General features: G+C 40.8%; 1 protein-coding gene across 1 annotated transcript; it reads right to left on the minus strand.

Moving 5' to 3' along the window:
- Window positions 1-4,441: 4,441 nt before the first annotated feature.
- Window positions 4,442-10,840, minus strand: ifrd1 (interferon-related developmental regulator 1). Its single transcript, XM_035677650.1, has 12 exons — window positions 10,615-10,840; window positions 8,909-9,013; window positions 8,602-8,683; window positions 7,709-7,833; window positions 7,378-7,535; window positions 7,193-7,243; window positions 6,684-6,862; window positions 6,451-6,559; window positions 6,074-6,208; window positions 5,841-5,969; window positions 5,232-5,327; window positions 4,442-5,117 (listed from the first exon to the last, which is right to left on the minus strand). Exons 1-12 carry the CDS (start codon window positions 10,643-10,645, stop codon window positions 5,031-5,033), a joined length of 1,287 nt encoding a protein of 428 aa, XP_035533543.1. The 5' UTR covers window positions 10,646-10,840; the 3' UTR covers window positions 4,442-5,030.
- Window positions 10,841-15,399: the final 4,559 nt, after the last annotated feature.

The raw sequence follows: 15,399 nt of genomic DNA on the forward strand, positions 1-15,399 counted from the left end.
TAACATTTCTCACTCCTCGCACTTAACATTTCGTGCGGACGTGTAAATAAGTACCTAACAAACAAATCATTTATTCTCATGGTGACTATGTGATGTGTGCAATATCTTAAATAATGGAAAACCATCCATCGTCTGTCTCTATGGTGATGCTGCAGCTCAGTATGTGGTCGGGTTAAGTAAGATACATCTAGGCGGTCAGCATGCTCACATACAGTCGTTGTCTCCAAGGTTATCATGTTTTTATCCTCAAAGTGTGTGTGTGCTACATGATGTTCACCCCAGGGACCCCCGTCACACAAACAAAAACAAGCTTTCATCGTCCAAAACTGAAGAACAAATCATTTTGAGGAATTTTCAGTGTATTGCAGTCACTTTGTGGCACATCAACGCCAGAAGGTGACAGAGAGCGGGATAAATCAGTCTCTTGATATATGTATGCAGCATAATTGCAGTCATCAGAGGCTGCAGCCATTTTATCAGTCACAACAACAAGCCCCTTGGCGTGTTGGGACAGAGAACACACAACACTCATTCGGTGACAAAGTGCCGCTAATCTCCCCATCCATTTTTCATCGTGATAGCTACTGTATACGCCTTGCTTCAGGGAGCAACTGGGGCCAGGAAAAGGAGATGTTGGAGGGAGGAGGAGGAGGAGGAGGAGGAGGAGGGGAGGGAAGTATATGTGGGTGGCACACTAGTGTCAACATCAGACATTTGCAAAGAAACAGGCTGATCTATAGTGGGTGCTACAGTAACAGCTGTTGAGACGCCAGAAGCACACAAGTGGAATAAATACATTAACCTGGTTAGCTATTGAAAAGCATCCATCTGGAGGGTATGTGTGTGTGTGTGTTTAAACAGGCCCGTCTGTGTGTGTGTGTGTGTGTGTGTGTGAGGCTGCCACACATGCTCAGTGGTTTGGCTTCAGGCCCTTTTTGCTACCAATGAGTGGCACGATGAATGGAAAGTTAAACTCAACAAGGGATGCCTAACCAGCCATGGCAATGAGTGTCTGAGAGTGTCTATGTGTTGCAGCTAATCAAACACAATGCAATATTACAACGCATTAACTTAGATGAGAGAAAATAAAAGGCTTCCCAGTTCAAATGTATCGCCTTGAAAGGTCAGTTAGCTGAAACAGAACGCTCATTTCCATAACAGTGATATCAAACAGTCAGTGGCAACAATCAGTAGAAGCGTACAACAGGAGAAGAGATTGCAGGTGTATTTTCTTTCATCGTTTTGCTCCTCCATACACCCACCGGACAAATTCCACCCACCACAATGACAAATTGTATTCTGTTTTGTTCCACATCTCCTCAAGCACACTGCAGTTTCCATAGCGTTTTCTTAACTTGCACACAACAAGACCTCACAGCAGGAACCGCTTATCCAGTAAGTCGATGGAACAGTCAGAGGACTCAGTCTTGTAAATTGCGTTGAGCACATAACGACACACAAATGAAGCTAATTATTGATTAAATTAAAGATACCCTATCACATCTCTTACTCCTTTGATCCTCATTTATCCTTCTTAATTGCGTGGTGATGGTTTTTCTTTGCAAACAACAGACTGTGATGAAATATGAATATTAACAATGGTTCATTAGCATTCTGCACATTGGTTTCTACCTGCCTGACTATGCCAAAGATAAAGAGGATCTAATCAAATGATAATGTTTATTTACAGAGAAGCCATATATCCTGGGATAAATTTGTTCTCTGTCCAGAAAATCAACACTGAAACTAATATAGTTTTTAATAGCAAGTATTACATTTGTAAGTAAACAGTGACTAATCGGATTTAAAGCTGCTGCAATCAATATTTTTAGATTAACAATGGATTAAATGATTACTTGTATGTGAGACAGGCTGCTAGTAGTGATGAACGCACAGAGAATTATCTGTTCCCCTCAGCTCCCTGGGGCCTTTTAGCATCTTTAAATTCATTGTCAGGGTTTTATGGCCCACAACTTTTACTGGTTTGGTTCACTCTCACTTTTGTCATCAGGGTCGATTATTTTGTGTCTTTTCAATGTTTAAATAAGCATCTGTTTGCTAGACGCTCGTCATACAAAAGTGATTATGTCAGTGTTGTGTTTACAACTATTTGCTGCCCCCAAGTGGACCAAAAAATGCCTTTGTGGCTTCAAATGGAGCAACAATAAATTGCCTCAAGTGATATCGCATTAGGCAGAATTTATTAGTTTGGTTGGGGGTGTGGAGGTTGACAGAACTTAGCTTACCAGACCTCTATATTTATTTATTTATTTATTTTTTAACTGTCCTTTTTGTCCATGTTATAGAAGAGCAATGTTAAATCTGTGGAGTACTCAATTATTTTTTATCTTATACAATTTAAACCTGACTCAGCCCTGCAATATGGCTTATATTTCTAATGTAACCACCTACAAAGGCAGTCTGTGCAAGTTTGGTTTTCCTTTTTTTCCTTTTTTTAAATCATTTTATATATTAATCCACCATGAAGTAGGCCCATGGGGTTCATGTCTATTAGATTGAACTGACAAAGTCTGCACAGTACAGAGCCTTGGAAAAGGATTGAGGCAAAGCAAATTCCTAAAAGGGGATTTCTTTGAAAGCCCAAAGCCTACAAATCCTAAAAATTACAGTTGCCATGCTTAAACTGCATCCTCCAAACGAATTGGAAAAAAATAAAAAATAAAAAAAAAATAACACACATTCAAGAGGTGAAAGACTGTGTAATCAGTAACTGCCAGTCCAATTTTAGGATTTGCCTTTTGATCAGAATAAACCCACTGGGATCAAAATGTTTAAGAAATGTGTTTAACAAGTGCAATTACCTCTCTGCTGTATGAGCCACACAGAGGGAATAAGTGAAGTTCCCTCTCTCCATTTACAAGGGTTTTACTGGTCCAGGAACAATCAGAGGTTGTGTCGACCCCTCAGTTTGCCTTTCACAGAAAGAGGAACAGTCTAAACCCAAGAGTATCAAGTCAACCACTAGTGTCAGATAGTTGCAGATATGCCACCCGCAACTTCCTATTTAAATTCTGCCCTGTCATTTCCCCAATTTCTCCTGTGAGAGAAATGGAAAAAGACACGAGAATTTTACAGCATGCCATTTGGCTGTGGCAGTCAGTCCAAGACACATTTTGTCTCACACTTATCCTATAGATTTGGGGGTTTGATGAAGAGGGAGGGCTAGGAGGTGATACTGCGGGTCAGACAGTTAAAAAGGTTTCACAAAAAGAATTTTAAAGTGATACAATGAAAACAAAGTTACATAAAATTTTTTTAAAAAAGAGTGTATTTAAAAGGAGCCATGAAATGTTGAGGCAGGGAGATGTAGACAGCATGATCCCAGTAATCAAAGTGAGATTAAAATTATAAAATTACTCTACCAAGATCTGCAAACTTGGGTAATGTGTCTAATCTGAAGCAATTCAGAAAGCACGCAAAGGAAATGTCACAACTAAAATACACCCAAGTCTTAGGCATTAGACTAAACATTAGAAGAAAAATTGGTAGAATACGCCAGAGATTGTGTACAGTGCAAGAAAAAAAACATTTCTATAATTTAAATGCAGGAAATGGGTAGTCCACCAGTACTTAAAAACTGACATTATATATATTACAGGAAAATGTCAGTGTTTTACTGGGACATATAGCGGGGAGACTCCTCTGTGCTTAAACAGGGCTATGCTATACAGGAGCAAGCCAGGCCAGGCCACGAAAAATATATCAGGTCCAGGTTGCTGCTTCCTCCTGAAGGCAATATTGTTTCACCCGAGGTAGGGGGGTGCTGAACGGGTGCATCGATTGCAGGATGTCTACGTGTGCTCCAAGCTCCTGGGTAACAGGCCGACGTTATTGATGGGACTATTTGTAGCTTTGTGACGTTTACCTCTAGCATGTGATATTGGCTACTGTAAAAGCAATGGCCTATGAGTGGGACCTTGGGGAGTAAATGTGTACAATGCATGTTCCATCATTTCCTGGTGCTCCCTCAATAGCTTTACTGACCAGCTTTTATCAATAACCCATGAAGTGCAATCACAGAGAGTCATGTCTGTGTAGGAGGATACAGGCAGAGTGTACTACTCAGTCACCCTGGCTGCAAGATCACTGCCTTTGATATGTTCAAGTCGCAATAAATAAGATTTGTACTGCCCATTCGCTCAAAATGACCTCCATATATCTGCCAGGAGTTGAAATTGAAGCCAAAAACTCACTTGCTAAATTCTCTTCCAGTTTAGTTTCAAGCCACTTCCCCAAAACCTACTGCCATTTTTATTTACTTCCAACAATGGGGAAATTATGCTTCGAGCGAGGGATCGGGGGTTCCAAAACATTCAATCAGATGAATCAGTCAACTGATCTTAGGCAGCTAGCATCACTTTAAGTGAGTCAGTTAACAGCATCGTATAAAAAACATGAGCAAAAATGAAAGCTACCCTTCTTATAGCTTTTCAGTGTTTATTTCACCATCCTTGCCCTTTAGATTACATACCCAATACTAAAAAGACAACACAATATTCACTGGAAATAACCTGCTATGGGTTAACAAGGTAGTGCAACTTAAATAAGAAAAGGGTTATGACAGTCACAACATGTTTTTGACATTGCTATGAACTAAACAGAAGTACATGGTGCAAAGACAAATGCTGGCTAAGTTATATAACTTATTACATATATTCAAATAAAAAGGCCACATGATGAATATTAACATGAGGACAGACCAAATATACACTGTATGTACAACACCACTGTTAATGTGTGGATACATTAAAGTTATACTCTCGCTATACAAAATCTATTGTTTGATTATCAAAATGCTCACCTCCTGCAGCTTTGAAAGGTGGCTGAAAAAGGGAAACTTCTGTGCGCTACAGAGCAAATCCACCCTTCAACTCTGCAGAGGGTGAGTTTGGTAATCAAAAGAAGGATTTCATAGGAGGGTGACACAAAGTCGTGACAATTGATCTAAAAAGCAGGGACGCCTGATAAATGTTATTAGAGTCAAAAAAAGACAGAAAAAAATAGATTTGTTAAAATTCTCCCACATCCACCCTCTTGTCCCTGAACTTGCTTCTGGCCTTGGTCCTCGCCTTGAACGCAGCAGAGTTGTGCAGATGCTGGAAAAGGGAAGAGGGAAAAACTTAATACAAAAGCTACAAGTATGTACAGTACGTTTAATGTAGCAAATGACAAAACCACAATGCCATGGTTTGAATAACTTGTACACATACCCTTTCAAAGCGAGAGATTTTCATGGCCTTCATTGTGGCGGAATCAACCAGCATGGGTGGTCCCAGTTCAAACACATCTCTGATGAACTCATTACCCTTGTTTAGGAGAGAAACAAAGAAAGAAACGCATTAAGAACTTCTACCAACCATCAGCGTAAGACAATACAAGCAAAATACAAAATCTATACAACAGTAGTTGGCCACTTTTAGATACTGCTTACAGTGCTTGATATGAAATATGTTCCATTGTCTCATCTTTTCTTGAGAGATGTTGCAGTTTTCCATTAGCGCTGGCTGCCAGCCAGACTGCTTTCCAACCAGCTACTTGTAATGGCTTGTTATTTCTACATAACGCAACATTATCCTAAATCAAGTTGTAAGTGTTGTCATCCTGCATTGGGCAGACCCACAGATCTCCACTGTGTTTTAGTGCCGTGTCATGCTCCCGTTACACATCATCCAACCCAACAACCGCAACCTCATGCTTCGGCAGCGCAATTAAGTTAAAATGTCGACTCGCATGGATTTAAATTATGAGGTTGTCGTCGACTCAGGTTTATGCAATGCTCCACCAATATTTAACAACTTAGAAAAAAAATATATATACACCTGTAGGTGGTAATTCATCCCAGAGCCCACAAACTCTCTGAAAGCATCGTAAGTCCTCTTTCTGACCCAGCTATCAATGGTCATGCGCTCTGTCCCAAAACGAATGTTCTCAGGCTGGAAGTCACCTTCCTGGAAGAATACAGATCAACCAGACAACTTAACTTGTCGCTCTCGGAAGAAGCACATAAAATGTAAATTAAAACGTAACAAACCAAGGTGACGTCAACACCCACCTCGACAGCCTTCAGGACGTCCCGAAACACCGACCGCTGCTTCCTCTTGTCCGTCTTGGCTCTGTGCTTGTTACAGTCTGTGGCCAACGCGTTCAGTTTGTCGCACAGTTCCTCCCAGTTATCAAACTCAAACTCCTGAAAGAAGACACCGAAAGATGCTGCATTCATGTCCCAAGGAAAAAGAGAGACATCACACTGGACGGATGCATATACATAAAGGAACAGGTTATTAAATGCAGCCAGACAGTCAAGTTAACATGCAATTTAAGGCACAAAAAAAAAAAAAAAAAACTAACAATAATTTAGTCCCAAAAGTTGACTGCACTACACAAGTGACAGGCAGATCCTGTGAAAACACAGCGTGGCTGTTGACTTACAGAGTCCATGTCTCTGGCCAGCTCAAAGAGCAGGGCAATGGTCTCCCCTGCAGCAATTCTCATGTTGACATCCTCACTTTCCAGCAATCTTGGCAGTTTAGGCAGGTGTCTGTACAACAAGACCGATGCATTCAAACTTTTTTTTTTTTTTTTAAATCTGGATCGGTGTTTCAGTTAAATAAAATGTGTGGTTGAGGTAAACTTGTAGACTTGACAGCGGGAGCGAGTCTTACTTGTGCAGGACGTCTTTGAGCTGGTTGGCAGTGCAGATGGTGAGCAACAGTGCCCAGGACAGCAGGGCGTTGGTGTGGAGCTGGCTTGTCTGGGGACTGATCAGAGGACAGGTTCCATCCACCCTAGCATAGGACCGGGTGAACAGGTTCTCAAAGCACTCCATGGTAGCATGCACGTCCTAAAGCAGGAAGTAGCAAGCATAAAATGAAGACTGGAGGTTGTAGTGCAAAAAAATTAAAAAGAAAAAAAAGTGTTTAAAATAGAAATACAACACCAGTCATCACAAACATGTTTATGACTTCAGGAGTAATTCATTGAGGCACGTTTGAGTTCAGCTGCCACTACTGTTGACAACACTAATGTTAAGCCCGAATGAGGCACAATGTTACAACCGATAATGAGCACAAACAACTTACAAAAATGCTGTGGAAGAGACATCACTGTTACTTGCCCTTAATCCAAGGTTTGAAAAAGCAGGAAAAGACACCAAAAGTGATCAAGAACTCACCAAAATATCATCTTCTGCGACTAAAGTACAGAGGCCCAGACTTGTCGCCACCTATTAGAGAAATGGAAAGATTGGTTTAGTTGACTTTCCACAGGATAGACACATGCTTCAAAAAAAAGAAACAGATAACCACATAGTAGCAGGTACAGTGTGCTGCTCTGCCACAGATGATATCAGGTACTCACTGCCTGTCTGGCTTGTATGTTGGCTGATCCATCTGCCAGGATGTTTTTGAAGATGGGTTTGAGGGTCTTGAACACCTCCTCGCTCTCGATGCCCGAGCCCAGCTGGATACACAGCAGGCAGGCTAAAGAAGCTGCCGCTCGCTGCTCCTCGCCTTTGCCTGACATAGAGAGAGGTGGGAATTAACTTAAAATCTAGGGTGAAATTGGCATTAGGAGATTTAAACATACAATCAGAGCCTACAGAAATAAAATGACTTGCATGTTCGACTACAGAAAATATGTCACTGGGTTTAAACCGGACTGAAATATCTTTAATTTTCTTTTGTGGTACCTTTCTTGAGGCATCGTTCAATGCTGTCTGTGATGGTCATCCTTCTTTCCGAGATGAACTCATACAGGATCCGTGTGGCCATTGCCGTCTTAAGCCCATCCAGTGCCCCTTGTCTGGTCTTAGCACTGAAAACAGGTACACAAACATTCATTAGTGCCATTAGACAATAATTATCCCTGACAAATGATGCACAATCGTATAATGTCAGAAAAAATTAACTACTTCAGTTAAGACATTTGCCAAGTCAACTAACATGTGCTCAACACCCACTGCTTTGGCTAGGATGAGGCCGAAAGAGTTAAAAATTAAACGAGCAATTAGATACATTTTAAATAAAACAGTCCCTGCACAGGAAAACTCACTATAACGTTTGGTTCATGTGTTGCAAGTACAAGCTTAAAGTTTCATCACACATGGCATTGGCAGTGAAGTGGCGCTCTCGTTGCATCCCTACTTTAATATCACATTCAGCAGACCAATGGTGAGTGGCCTTATTGGGGATGAAGACTATTTTTAACTTGACTGGGCTGCAAACCTCAATGACACCCTTCTCCTGTGATTGACAATGGCACTCCAAACTCAGGCAATCAATACCATAAATAAGCCTTTTAAATTGTTTTAGTTACACCTACTTAAAAACACATGTAGCTGGAGACACAACACTGTACGTGAATTTTTGTTAAATTACTAATTTCCTCTCCAAATCACCAAAGAAAACCTAAAATGTTTTCCTCCTCCTTAACAATCGTTGCATTCTTTTTAGATAAAGTAACTTTATTTTCAGTATCTCCTAAAAATTAAACTCTGCACAGACACGCACGTTACAGCCTGCGCGCCAAGATCAGATAACATGTGAATGCAGACAGTGGAAATCACCAGGCGGGACCTTTTACCTCTTATCCACAGTGCTGTCTATGAACCCCTTCAGCTTGTACTGGAAATCCTCCTGGGCTGTGTCCTCACTGGCCTCTCCACCTGGCAACGTACCAAAATACAGTAAATGGACACTTGCCTGACATGGCTTTCAGTACTGATAAGAACGACTGGACGCAATACAACATGGAGCGTACACAACCTGCAAACACTAACTCATGATGCTGACGCCCACTGACAGCACAGTCACCACTCACACTGACATGTTGAGACAAAGACGGAGCACGCCGAACACAAACGGTTGCACGCGCTGGTGCAGAAACTCACCTTCATCTGCGACACTGGTGGTGTCACTGAAGCTGCTGCAATGACTGAGGGTCTCAATGGAGGCATCCTCATCACTGAAAGGCTGCACATGTCCATGCTGCCCTCCTGGAGAAAAAGATTAGTGGCATTAGTACAGTGCAGCAGGTCTGTGTGAGTTTATTATGTAACTCCGGCTCCACGCAGGTACTGTGGCAAATACTGCGGTTATCTAATCTGTTTCGTGTCCCTTGCGCGCCTTATCCAGCTGTACTTTCACGTGAAAATGCACAGCGCCGTCAGGGTCAAGGGCACCCCACACTTCTCCCGACTGTGTAAACACAACATGACGTTCAGGTTGGAGGGACGCGGGTCAACGCAAGCGAGCTCCGGTGACGGGCCGGAAGCTCTGACAGTCTGCCACGGCGATTACCTTCAGCTGCAAAACCACCAGCTCACAAGAAATGCATACGAGCAACCACGCGTCACGGAAGGGGAAGGAGGAAGCAAATGTCTCTTTCCAACCCAAGTGTAGGCCACAATATAAAAGTCCAGAGTGCTTGCCAGTCTAGGCATCACATTTAAAAAGGTCTATCTGCAAACAAGAATGTGGGTGAGTTGTGACAATTCAGAGCTGAAAAGAAAAAGAAAAAAAAAGGTGTGAAAATCTCAAGTCTGTTCATTTCGCTAAACTGAAAAGCTTTGGTTGCATTAGTTATGGGGAACTTCCAATAAAAACTACATAATGTGTAGAAAATGACATTCCTCAATGGCTGTGTAACCAGACTCTGACTCAACTGGGTCTGACCTGAATTCACCTCTTGAGGACATGTTGGTGAGTTTATCAGTTTAAGTACACGCTGTAGGTTACTCCCAGCCAAATAATGCATGCGTTTGATCACCTCAAGCCGTGACAAACACTATAGGAAGCCCTGTCAGCTGAAAGCCATTTTATCTTCTAAATGCTACTCCTGTGTGGTTGTGTTGACGTGGACTCTCCCCACACTACAGCTGATTTCTGAGAACCGGGGCGCCGCCTCTTTTCCAGCCCGCTCTCTGGAGTCCAAAATGTCCGCCTTCTGTCGCTGAACAATAACAACCCAATAAAATTAACATTACACACAGAGATTATCTGCCTTGCATAACAGTTTAAAGTCAGCTAATGTTAGTCTGACGGAATACTAGTTGCCCCAAATTGGGCTGCAGATTAATTGAGGGCAATGTGCACACGGGATGACCCCACTTTACACAGTAAGAGCTAATAAGTCTGTTATGAAGACCTGCAACACATTATTTGTTCGTGTATCGAGACATTAGCCACGATAAAAGCTGTCAAGTTGTCATACGGTATTTTTATTTAACTAAACTTTGCCTGGCAACCAAAGCTAGTGGGGAGTCAACGCTAGCTGGCGTTAGCTTGTAAACTCCGACACATATCAACAAGGTTGGCGTGAAATATAAACTAGTTTATGAACCATTAACCAACTGTTAGCAAAAGCATGGAAGTCGTATGATGGCACGTTGTCAGTAACAGCGATGCTTTGTGTGACCACTGCTAGTTAGTTAGCTTTGTGTTTTGACGTAGGCCGGCCTCTGACGTTTGTAGTCCTTCCTGTAAACACGTTCAACTCCACTCAATGGACCGACAACACGAAAAGAACTACAACTACCGTGAGCACACAGACGTCAGGTAAGCAAGGCCAAAGCAATGCGGCCGCTGGCTCACTTACCCCTGCTATTCTTCTTCTTGGTCCTTGGCATTTTCGCGCAAACGAATGTATAATTTGATCAAAAATCAGCCAATACACGACCAGCTTTTATTGTATTGTCTCGTAAAATGAAAATATTCCCGTGGCACAGTAGATAAAAAGGAATTGAAAGCGATCTTGGAGATAGTCTGTTGGCCGAGACGATACATTTTCCCTCATAAAACAGGGCTGCGTGAGAAGAGGGCGGCTCCGAGTATTTATACCGGCTGACATATCACGAGGAGGTTTCCCGGTATCGCTGACCAATCCGGGAATAGGAACAAGTGTCGCGTGTGTTCACTCGTGACGCAGTAAACAGAAATGTGGCCACTATGCGTCTTATTTTGGTAAAAACAAAAAAGAAGCAAGCAAATGATCTTATGATCTTTAATAAAAGCCTCAACATCACTCAAAACATCATCAGGCGTTCAAATAAGCTGAAATAGTGCCTGTTTGTAAGATGTAGCTGTAGTATTTAAACAGACAGTGGTTGGGATGTGTATCCGAGTGATTATAGACATTTATGACATTATAGAAAGAAAGAAAGAAAGAAAGAAAGAAGGGGAAATATGCCTGTGTGATCAGTGGTGACCTAAAGGCACTGTTTTAATACTTTAGATACATACTTAATCAACATGTTGCTGATAACACTGGTACAGCTGTACTTTTATTCAAGCAAACTGTTACTTTTACTTGTAACATACTGTTTCCATTTTGGTATTGCTACATTTACTCAAGTAAAGGGTCTTCCACAACTGTCTGTGCAATATTTAAATACTTTATAGAATAGATGGCTGTGATAATGTTCCTCTGGGATCTTAATTATTGACTTCTGTGATACAATAATCACAAAAAAATGCTGTGATGCAGCTGATCCTGTCATTGTATGCATCTCTGATGCCATGAACACTGCAGCAGATTGCCTCCTGATGAAGTTATGCTGTTATTATATAATGCCCATTTCTTAAATGTGTTGTTTCACTAGTATGAAATTTTAAACGTCTTTGCTAGGGGCTTCTTATGTGCCTTTTCTGTTTTTAACAGATGTTGACATTATTTTTGAAACTTTACCCCATGCAGGAAGCAACCACTACCTCTGCACTAAGGCAGTTACACAAACAATATCAATTAGCATTACACAAGGAATGGACACAGTGTTGAATAAAATGCAATCGAAAGTAAAAACCTGTGTTCTCAAGTTCTCGTGTTCTGTGATCATTGCCAATGTGGTCAACTGTCCATAAATGCTACAAAGTGAAAGTTTGCTTACACTTTTCTTCTTTTGGCAGAGTGTCAATGAAGGCAAATGCAACTATTTGTTCATCAATGCAAGGGGGTGAAACTGAGAACAAAAGTGATTTAAAAGAGGTTTTTACAAACACGCCACTGCTTTAGTCTTGTTGCTTTATTTAAAGAAGTATGAGGATTATGGATTTTTCCCAGACAAACATTTCAAGACAGAATCAATTCCAGCTTGTAAGCCACAGTTATTCACACCTACTGCCGTTAGTGGCAATTGCTGAAAACATCAGATCACAGGAATGAATGCATTGTATCAATTCTCTGAGCTCAACAATATAGTTATAAACTTTAAAGATGATGTTTATGGTCAATTAGTCTAAAGTTGAAAAGTTAATTCCTGCACTCCAAAGTAGTTCTACCAATTTGCAGAGTGACTTGACACTTCAGTTCTGAAGAGATGCCAGAAGAACATATATATATACATAACTGTTTATTTTAGCCCTTTGTCCTGAAAATAGGGCCAGTTAGTGTCACTGGTAATAATCACTGGTGCATTTCAGTGGGAAATGGTACATTTGCTCAACTGTGTGGGACAATGTGTATCAGTGACACATACACTTCCTGTGCAGTAAAAGGCAGGCACATGGCCAATCTGGATTTGAGTATGTTTATTAGGAATAGTAGTCTTTTGGTATTGTTTTAGAATGCATTATTATTTAAGTTATTTGAATGGGTGTATGTAAATGTGAATGTACTTTGTGTATATTTTCTGAATGTACACTGATTTACAACTTGAAAACATAACTTATTTTTTGCCAATAAAGCACATTTGAATTGATACAGCCCTTTAAATCTTGTGTTTTCAGTTTCACCTCTCTACAAAGAGATTAAAGGTCAAATACAGGACAGCATCTGATAACCACCATTCCCACTAAACTGCCCTGCTGTCTAATATCCTAATGAACACTTATCAAAACCTTGGCTTAACTCAGAGCTGGGATTAAATCATTGCAGTTAATTATCTTTTCTGGCTTTTACTTCATTCAGCCGCTCCGCATTTTGTTTGACAGGACAGAAATAGTTCATTCTTTCTAAGAAAAATGGAAAATCTCACAGATGCAGCCTCGTTGCTGCCATTCCCACGGCCCAACTGTCAACAGTGTTCTTGCCAGCTCAGACCTGACAAACATCAGAATACAGGCTCGCAGAATTCAAAGCTGACTTTCATTTTTCATGCACCTCGTGTTCGACTGTTAGGAGGTTGCCTCCTCGAACGCACACGTACACCTACACACTGATCCTCAGCCTTTTTAAATCTGGGTAATTAATAAAGCTGATTTCTATCATGTAGTTGTCAGTTTACATCATATTTTATTTGGCGAAGCCCCTTGATCCACAAGCACTCCCAAGATGTGGGTGGACTAAAAAAACACATTCTGTAATTTTTTTCAATCTTTATATAGTTTGCCAAAGGAAGATTTTTCTGCACATCCTGCCAAGACAGGAACATCAGACAAACATGAAAGTTCCAGATAGAAAACATATTACCATGTACAAAAAATCACATAGAAATAGTATCTGCTGAATCACTTCAGCGGGCAGTAGCCTATGGCAGCAGGAAAGGTTGAAATATTGACTAAACAAAGAACAGACAGCTCCTTACTTAAGCCACCCACACAATCCTTCATCATGGGGTAAAAGAGAAAGATAGAAAGATAGATTTGGCATCGCATCTGTGAGTTTCATGAAACAGTGGAGCCTAAAGTTTATGTGTGCTGAGTAACTGAAAAGGAGAAATGGTTTGCACAAAAATGTCAAAATATAGCCACTTTTATTAATAAAACACTGCTGACAATCTTCCTCTGCAGACTAACCAACGCTGACAAATACATAAACAATATAGAAATACCATATGAGTAAATGTGGTGTCTCTCTTTGTGCATCACTTTGTGCCTGTCTTGAAAATTTGAGGTGACAAACACTTTTCACTCTTCCCACACCGACGCTGTAGTCATTTCCAAAAGAGGCTGTATGTAGCCCTCAGGGCACAGTGCATGGACAGAACCGCATCAAGCTTGAATAATTCATTATGTGTGAAGCTGGGGTGTGTTAAGTGGGCACGATAGCACATAGTGTGAGGTTAAATGGGAAGTATTCCACAATATGGTCAATTTTGTATTTTTAAATGTATTCTTCGATTCTTGAGGGGTCTAAGAGTACCCCCACATCTCCAAATTTACTCACAGCTAACTGTTCACTGTTGAGTTTGGGCTATATAGCAGAATCAGAAAGTGTATTACTGTGAATAAACTCTGAGTTAGTCATTGCAGGTGTGTGAAAAGGTTCGGCTTTATTGCATTTGAAAAGAAAGAAAAAGCTAGTGATTTTAATGACTGAAATTATTATCCAGTTAGACTTTGGCACTAGGGGGAGCCATTCTGTTTGAAATTCATAGGACACACTGATTTCACTGCAATACAGCAAGTGCAATTCCAAGAGATGTTTTTTGATGCATAATTTATTGAGTCAGTGAACTGTGCTCACTGCCAAGCTGTGCCTTGCTTTTAAACGTTTAATGGGCTGGAGCCGGCAATGCAAATATCAAATAACCAAACCAGTTAGGACGACTGTAAAAGCAGCATTTCAGAATACTGAGCCATGAAGAAAACAGATGTTACTTTGAAGGTAGTGGGAACTGGCTTGGGCAAGCCTAAGCAATGTGCAGTGGAAAGAGAGAAAAATCACCTGCCAGTAAACCAGTGCAGGAGTAAGGAGAAACAGAGCAGCCCAGTCTAACCTCACTCAGCATGCCTGGCACGTTGCATCAATGGGTACAAGCTCTGACCAACCTAATGCCACAGGAATACAGATCATTACCAAAATAACAGATAGTAGGGAGAGAGAGAGACTAAGCTGTCAGCAGATAATAGAAAATGTCCGAATATTAATTTCATGTGCAATGCAACTGTTTTTAAATAATTCATAAATGCCATGGCCTGGAGCAATGTGGTGAGGCTGCATGGGGAGGGAGAGAGGTTAGAAAGTGATCTCCGGTCAATAGGTTGATGGAAACACGACGTCGAAAGTTTAGCAGAGGTGATCTTTCAAAAACCTCAAACACTTCTCTTTGAAATTCAGCAGTGTTCTTTCTCTCTTCCTTTGCTAATCATTTATTGTAGACAGGACTCAGGGGACCTCGAGGTGAAGTGGCTCTCACTTGTTCTACTTCCCAGGAGTAACTATCTGGCCGTAAGGATTTCAACCTAGTAAGGTCTCACCAAGCATCTGTATTTATTTATTTAATTCTATAGTAATAATAATAATAATAATACATTTAATTTATAAAGCGCTTTTCAAGAAACTCAAAGACACCTTACATAAGTTAAAAGGAAAAGAAAAAGGTAATAAAAACAACACACTAAGTAATTATGGCTATGTCTACAACACTCAACAAGGAATTAATCATTAAAAGCACTTCTAAAAAGTTGGGTTTTGATCAGAGATTTGAAGTTGGATGGATCAGTA

This window comes from Morone saxatilis, unplaced genomic scaffold, assembly GCF_004916995.1.
Source record: "Morone saxatilis isolate NCDOM2014 unplaced genomic scaffold, NCSU_SB_2.0 Contig10, whole genome shotgun sequence".
NCBI classification, from domain to species: domain Eukaryota; kingdom Metazoa; phylum Chordata; class Actinopteri; family Moronidae; genus Morone; species Morone saxatilis.